Raw genomic sequence first — 7,725 nt, forward strand, 5'->3', positions numbered from 1 at the left:
TCAAGTGGAATATCACTACTTTAAGGTTTGTTTTCCTTCTTATTAGAAATGCAATTTGCAGCACACATAAGCTTTTCTTTACTATACTATCAATTTACACGGTGTTGTATGGAAGTTTTACTAACACATTCGTCGCCCAAAACACACAGGTAAAGACATCGAAACCGAAAGTCAAATCAAATTCGAAACACCGCCAGTACGCCACCCGACGGAGCTTGAGCGAACTACCATGACTGGCTGTCATACAGCCAGCGTATACAGAGGTAGACAAATGATGATGACACATCTATCATAAGCGACTCAAAACATTGCAGAAACAAATATCGTAATTCAATGTAATCTCTGTATTTGGTGCAAAATTTTGGTGGTTCATTAGTTTGTTCTCTTACCGTAGTTTATGATTAGGTAATTGCAGTCAGCGTGAGTAGAAAAAAATAGTGTTTGTAATTTTTTGCCAAGAATTTGGATGAGTAACCAGACAGAACGCCCATCATAACACGGAGCAAACAAAATCGATTTACATAACATATATATTCAATAATTCAGTGTTTGTGATGATCTAACGATTAAACCCTTTTTCCAGATCGGTATTAGAATGCTGCGAATGGTTCGTAATCCACTGCTAGGCCAACGCTTCATCAGGAAAACGTTCTCATTCTCGGCCGTCTCGAACAAGCAGTTCGTCATAAAGGACCACTATGAATTCGATCAGAAGGTACGTATTTGGCACCACGCACAGGGTAGGTACGAAATGAAACCGGTCATAAAATTGGATTGTGTTTATAAACACGCGAACTTCTACACAGCTGATGTACAGTACACCATCGACGCATATGGTTGTTATTAGAAACGGTTTTTTTTTTTCGGGCGAGAACTTGCGAAACTTGTTTTCTTCATGCGTGCGGATGATTGATAGTGAGAGGTCGCCAAAATGCGTCATTGAATTACTGAGCATGTTTTGCGATCTATAGTCAGATCTGGGCTACCGTTTAGACAGACAAGAAGTGGTTTTATAGACATCGGTATCACTTCCATAAGTTACAATGTGCTATTATCTTCCACAGATAAGCCTATGAACTACACTTGAAACTGATAAAGATGCGCAGACAATAAAGGTTTTCTTGAGCATCTTACTTTTAAAATTATGTAATACCTACTGTTAGTAAGACCTAGTGCGATACACAGTTTGACATATGTACAATGTTTGTAAATTTTTTTAAATGCATTCATAATTATAGGAATAGATCAATTTCTGATAACCTGTTCCCCCAAACCTTTAATCTCGTAGACTTTCAACCATGCAAAATTTTGTCAATTATTTATAGACTTTAACGAATATGCACAGCAAAAAGCTATCAACGGAAAATGGTGTTAAAAAATAATATGAAAATCAATAGTAAACCCCGTGATTCTTCATAAATAACAAAAATAAAGATATCTATACCACAAAGTAGATTTTCGATAAATGCAACATTTTGACACTTCATTTATCGAAATGACCTAAATAACTGCCACAACTGAAAGACGTCAAAGATCTATCAGAGTGTAGCCAATGTGCCCTTTGAAAAATTGCACTGTAACAAAAGTGCATGTGAGAAACATAGCATTACTGTTGACGTTTTATTTTGACGAATGCGATGCAGTGGGACAACTGTAAAATTATTGCGCTTCGCGAAATTTCAATTGAAAGTGCAATGCAATTAATACGTTGGCACTGAGCGAACGTCTACTGTATAACGGACCACATGGGCCGAGATTATCTGCTTCATTTTCCTCAAAAAAGACGTAATCAGATTGTTTGTCTCAGATATACCGAGATGCGTCAACTAGTATTGAACTTAAATCGACTGGGGTGAGAGGAAACCATGCATATCTTTACACCACCAACGCTGTTTTCAATCTGAGTAACAGTCGTGATCTTGTAAAAAACAAATTGGAATCCAAAAATTTGTTTTACATTTGGCCCACATATTTATGTTTTACAATGAAACATATATTTATTCCTCTTTTAAGGTTATCAACAGTGACAATCCCGTGATCGTGAACTTCCACGCGGAATGGTGCGATCCGTGCAAGATATTAACGCCCCAAATGACCAAAATGCTCGGACCATCGGAGGAAATCGACCTAGCCATAGTGAACGTGGACGACAACGCCGAACTGGTGCAAACGTTCGAGGTCAAAGCGGTCCCGGCAGTGCTAGCGTTCCGCAACGGGGTCGTGGTGGACAAATTCATCGGGCTGGTCGATGCCAACATGATTGAGAATTTGATAGGGAAACTGGCTCGGAAAAAGCAACAGTAGCACAAATCAGCACCATCAGCAGCAGTGAAGGGGTAAATTTCGGACCTCTTTACTGCGGCGAGACAACCGTGACCGGAAGACGGTTGGACAGGGAACAAGCTGTTTGCTGGGAGGGAGACAGGACAGGAAAGACACCATACGTGTGATGCTATTTATGTACAATAAATCGAAGGCAATGCGGACCGTTGTGCTAAACTTTAATTCGTTACCACTAATATGTCAATAAATTTAGGATATTACGGTATTAAAACAACGGATTATCTCATTTGAAAGAAATGTGTGCGAGTGCGATGGACTCATGGATGGACTTGTCTGCTTTTCTAGCGCTCAAAATTGAAGCTTTATCAACAGTTGTTCAAAATTTACATCGAATTTATCAAGAGAATAGCTACTTTTTCTAAGAAGAAATTTTACGATGAATCAGACCTTTGTAGATCGTGAAGAGGTCCAATGTTCAATAACCAAAAATAACGGATCAGCTTCAGAACGTAATAATGACATTCGTCATTATTAACGTTTGGCTATGAGTCCTGTTACGGTCGCCATGTCGAGAGCCAACTGTGCACTAGGACTGTGAGTGATAACATGGTCCACCAATGTTTTTGTCCAGGTATCAGGTATCAGCAGTAGGTCGGCTCCACAAATAGAAATACACTAGAACGCCAATGGCGCTGTACTCAGTTTTCCTAATTAATTATTTTAATAACCTTAGTTGTAATAATTGATTATTTTTAAGTGCCCATCTTGTAGAGGACCTTTTGTTTTGGAGAACAAAATTAATTTGACACTTACAGTACCGCTACAGTAACTGACGCTGTAAGGGCGAGGCAAACTAGATGTTAGTCACACGAACAGTCACGACATTGGATTTCTGTGGCACAGGTACGTTCTTCTCCATTTGGGGAATTTGTGTCGTTGCCATGAACACGAGCCTATTCATCACTTACCCGAGGGAGAGGGAAAGGAATAAGGATTGGGATGGGGAACTGGAAGGCAAAGAAATAGGATCGTCATAACGCACAAGCGTACCACAACGGGTTCAACACGCGCCCAAAAAAGGGTACTGTAATACCGTCTACCCCCGTTGGTTTGAACGATACCTCATCCAAACCAACGAGGTTCATTTTTAATTTGAACTTTAATTTGTAACCCTATGGGCATCGAAAAACACATTGGTGGTAACCTTATTTTTTTTATTCTTAATCACTTAACCTAATTTACAGCTCTATTGTCCACTTGGGCACTACGTGAGCAAATTCAATTGACAGCTGCACTTACATTTTGTACAGCGCCTAGATTCTATTCTACTTTATCGAACTGGTTGCCTTTCTGCTGCTTTCACTTTTTCTACTTTATACCTAATAGAATGATGAGCACAAGGATGATGATGGATGGCCGTTGTTCCTTTTCAGTTCGATTGGGGGTCCATTATGAGTAGCAGTTCGCCGATGTCCAGGTATCCGGGTTCGTTTGAGCCATGGGGCTCAGAAGAGGGTCAGTGTCAGTTGCTCTCGGGGGAAAAGCAACTGACGAAAAATTGAAAGTGCCGGGGCTGGGAATCAAACCCATGACCATCCGCATATGAAGCGAACGTGTGACCAACGTAACCTTATTTGCTGTTTTGTTTTGATTCTGCGTTCCGTTTAACTCCGTTCCATGAACAGAATGACGTTTGAACCATTTTCAGTTTGAGCTATGCGGCTCCGTAAAGCGTTATACGCGATTGAGCCCCAAATAAATGAACTAGTTTGAACTATGTGCAGATAAGCGGGGGTCAAATTAAAAAGTGTTCAAACCAACGGGGGTAGACGGTAACACATGAAGCGTGAAGAGAGCCTATAGCTCTTTACCACAGCTATTCAAGGACAACATAACGTCCTGAAGATTCAAGTTTCAGGAATCAGTTTCACTTATTTTACCGAGTATTCGGAAACGCAGTTGCGCAAAACGTGGACAGTTGCATATCAAATGATACGAAATTTCATAATCGGATTCACCACAGCTATCACATACAAATGAATCTTTCGCCATGTGATAGCTGAGTCGGCAGTGGCCAGTAGGCCGTCCCTTATTTTGCAAAAATTAAAAATGTTATAAGTTCGTTAGTGGAAAATGATCGTTTCAGCTAATAAATGATCGTGTCAAAGTTTGAAGGTCATATCTCGAGGCTAAGTGGTCCCTCAAGGGGCCTAAAGTTGTCAAAAATGGTATGAGACCAAAAAAAAAACAAATTTTTTCGACGAAAAAATAAACTATTCCACTAAAACCTATGATTTCAGGACCCGTAAGGGCCAAAAATGTGCTTATATTAGTGATATCTCTACTCGTTTCTGAGTTATTGACAAAAAACAACCGGAAAATCAGCATTTTTGATCATTTTTATAGATCCCCAAGGAAACCTACACTATTTTGTTCGATAACTCAAAAACGAGTAGAGATATCGCAATTCTAAGCACATTGTTGGCCCTTTAGGGTCCTAAAAAATCGGTTTTAGCAGTAGCGTATTTTTTCGTCGAAAAAAATTCATGTTTTTTTTGGTCCCATACAATTTTTGACAACTTGAGGGACCACTTAGCCTTGAGATACGGACTTCAAATTTTGACACGATCATTTCTTAGCTAAAACGATCATTTTCCACTAACGAAATTATAACATTTCCAAATTTTGCAAAATAAGGGACAGCCTAGTGGCCAGTCAATGCTTTGACCAGCATGCTTCAATTTTGCTTAGACAGATTAATTAGATAGGGGAACTTACGTATTCTCGGCAGTTTTCCCAACCGAGCTGAGTTATATGCCCAAATTTCAGGTTATTTGGCCCACAAAAACCCCCCATGACGAAGAGAAAAAACCTGCCGATAATAAATAAAAGAAAATCGGGTTAAGTACGGTTCCTTTGAATTCCACTAAGAATTTGCATCCTTTGACAGATACGTATTTCGACCTCAACTGTAAGGTCGTCTTCAGTGTCTTGTACTTGACTCGACTACATGGACTACATGAAAAATAAATTGTAAACACAATTAAATTCTAGTTCAAATCAACCGATTTTTCAGTTTACTATAGCGACAAACTGATTTCTAGTTTAAACTGAACTGTTCTATTTGTTTTATAATACAAATATTTTCATTTGTTGAAATTTTTGACAGTTTGTTAAAACAAACAGAGATATGGTTTTTTAAACATGAAATAATTGATTGATTCAAACGACTCACGCATACCAGGAACCTACATTATCGAACTTGCATGAACCTAAAATCTTTTTCCATAGGGTTTCAGGTTATGGTATTACCTTTCAGAAAAGCCTTTGTTCAAAATATTCTATCGGTAAAAAATTAAATAAATCAAGTTTGAAAATTTTCTATCAAATGAGGTAATTCAGAGCATAATTTTGTATATCATCCCGAATTGCAAATAACAAGGCATCGTGCGTGACCTGCCACATACCCGATGGTCTCTTCTTAGTTTTATAAACATTATATTCACTTGTCATTTCTCCGGCATCTGTGTTATATGATCAGCCCAAAGGGGTCTGCCGTGGTTAATTAGCTCATTTTTTTATTTGGTGGGCTTCGTGGTCATGCGGTTAGTGGATTTAAACGTTTAGGTGTATATGTAGTAAGTCATGAAGTAAGATTCTAAAGAAACTTTTCGTGAAACGAAAAATTCCTAACTAGCTTCTGTGTGTTGTCTGTTATATGGTGGTCATATGTATTTAGTCTCAAACTGCCAGTTAAACGATACGTTTATCAAAGCCTGCTCCAGAATCCCAATGTTAAGTACTTGGCGATTTACAATTTCGGATTTCGGCTTAGGCAGTCTTTGGTTTTAGCGTTGATTGTTTCTTATCTTTGCCGGCGTTTCGGTCCTCGGATCGGACCTTCTTCAGGGCCCGATAATAATCAACTGGTCAATTTATAAAATCTTTTTTATTAAAAATGGCCCCAGCATGTTGAAACCCCATATTGGAAATTCATATTGTATGTGACACCTTGATTCTTTTTCGCAAAATGATCATATATTACACCATCATTGTAGTGACCTAAAAACCCCCCTAGCCAAGATCTCTGCACACGCTAGTGCTAGGACTTCCTCCGCCAAAAATGTGTAGATGAAGCACTTTCGCTTGGCGTCCTTCACTAGTACGAGTACGTCTGATGCAGTCCGCGCCAGCTCTCAGATACATGAGCTTAGCATATCGCCTGCAAGATCTCCAAGTACTCAGTAGCATAAAAAAAAACCGAGCCGAATTTTTCTCCCAAAATCCGTCAAGTTCAATATTTTGTAACTTTGGCAAATATCAATATTTTTGACAGAAAATTGTTGTAGCCAACATTTGAAATTCATACACAAAACTTAAGTTGACAATTATAGACAATTGTCTATTCATTGACACATGTTTGTAACGGATTATGCGTAACACACTATGTGTTACGAGTGGGATGTCATATCATAAATAACTAATATACGGAAATTTAAGTAAACGCGTCATACAAAATTAATTGCTTAATAAAAACTTATAACTGAACATGGAATGGAACGAATTGACGTCGGCTTTTCTGCTGCACTGGTGCTTCATTATGGTCAATACGGAGTGAAAACTGTGGGCATCCAAATAAGTACTTCAACTTTGACGATGGTTGTGGCCCAAATCACTGGATTACAATTATTCGAAATTTCGAAATGATGTTTCCTATATTTTCTTACGTTGCAGTGAAATTTTCATAAAGCAACTTCAATTTTTCACTAAAATACGGGTTTTTGAAAATAATATGTTCAAAAATGACTTTTTGAACGATCGATTGCTCCTCATCAATTTCACCCAAGTAAAAGGACGATAAGGATGACGTCACAAGTTGACGTCCAAAATTGAAGTTTACATTGTTAAATAGCTTGCCTCGTCTTCTGGTCTACTGTGTGCCTCACCACACACACATTGCTGCCCTCGTTAATGCTTCTTAGTTGTTTTCCACCCAATTGTTAGCAGGACGATGGCATAACTTAAGCTAACCACGTAAATAAAGTCTGATGGAAAAAGCTGCGATATTGCGGTAGGGGTAAAGAAGATGGCTGGTGTGGAAATTGCACCGGCGAATGTTCATGTTACTTAATATATTAAACAAATATGGCAATTCACACCGTGTTCAGCCAGACGCTGAACAGACTGAATATTACTATCATCATATAACCGACAACACACAGAAGCTAGTTAGGAATTTTTCGTTTCACGAAAAGTTTTTTTCCGAGTCTCACTCCATGACTTGCTACCTGAACGTTTACCACCACTAACCGCATGACCACGAAGCCCACAAAATAGAAAAAAATAAACTAATTAACCACGGCAGACCACCTTGGGCTGATCATATAACACAGATGCCGGAGATATGACAAGTGAATATAATGTTTATAAAACTAAGAAGAT

The 7,725-nt window shown here is 38.7% G+C and overlaps 1 protein-coding gene across 2 annotated transcripts; it reads left to right on the forward strand.

Moving 5' to 3' along the window:
• Positions 1-245: 245 nt before the first annotated feature.
• LOC109422621 (thioredoxin, mitochondrial) lies at positions 246-2,557 on the forward strand. Of its 2 annotated transcripts, none has more exons than XM_029856360.2 (3): positions 246-405; positions 584-715; positions 2,014-2,557. In XM_029856360.2, exons 2-3 carry the CDS (start codon positions 596-598, stop codon positions 2,302-2,304), a joined length of 411 nt encoding a protein of 136 aa, XP_029712220.1. In that variant the 5' UTR covers positions 246-405; positions 584-595; the 3' UTR covers positions 2,305-2,557. The 2 variants fall into 2 exon arrangements, with proteins under 2 accessions (XP_029712220.1, XP_029712221.1); XM_029856361.2 differs by having other exon boundaries at positions 261-420.
• The last annotated feature ends 5,168 nt before the right edge of the window (positions 2,558-7,725 follow it).

The sequence above is a fragment of the Aedes albopictus genome, chromosome 3, assembly GCF_035046485.1.
Source record: "Aedes albopictus strain Foshan chromosome 3, AalbF5, whole genome shotgun sequence".
Taxonomy (NCBI): Eukaryota; Metazoa; Arthropoda; class Insecta; order Diptera; family Culicidae; genus Aedes; species Aedes albopictus.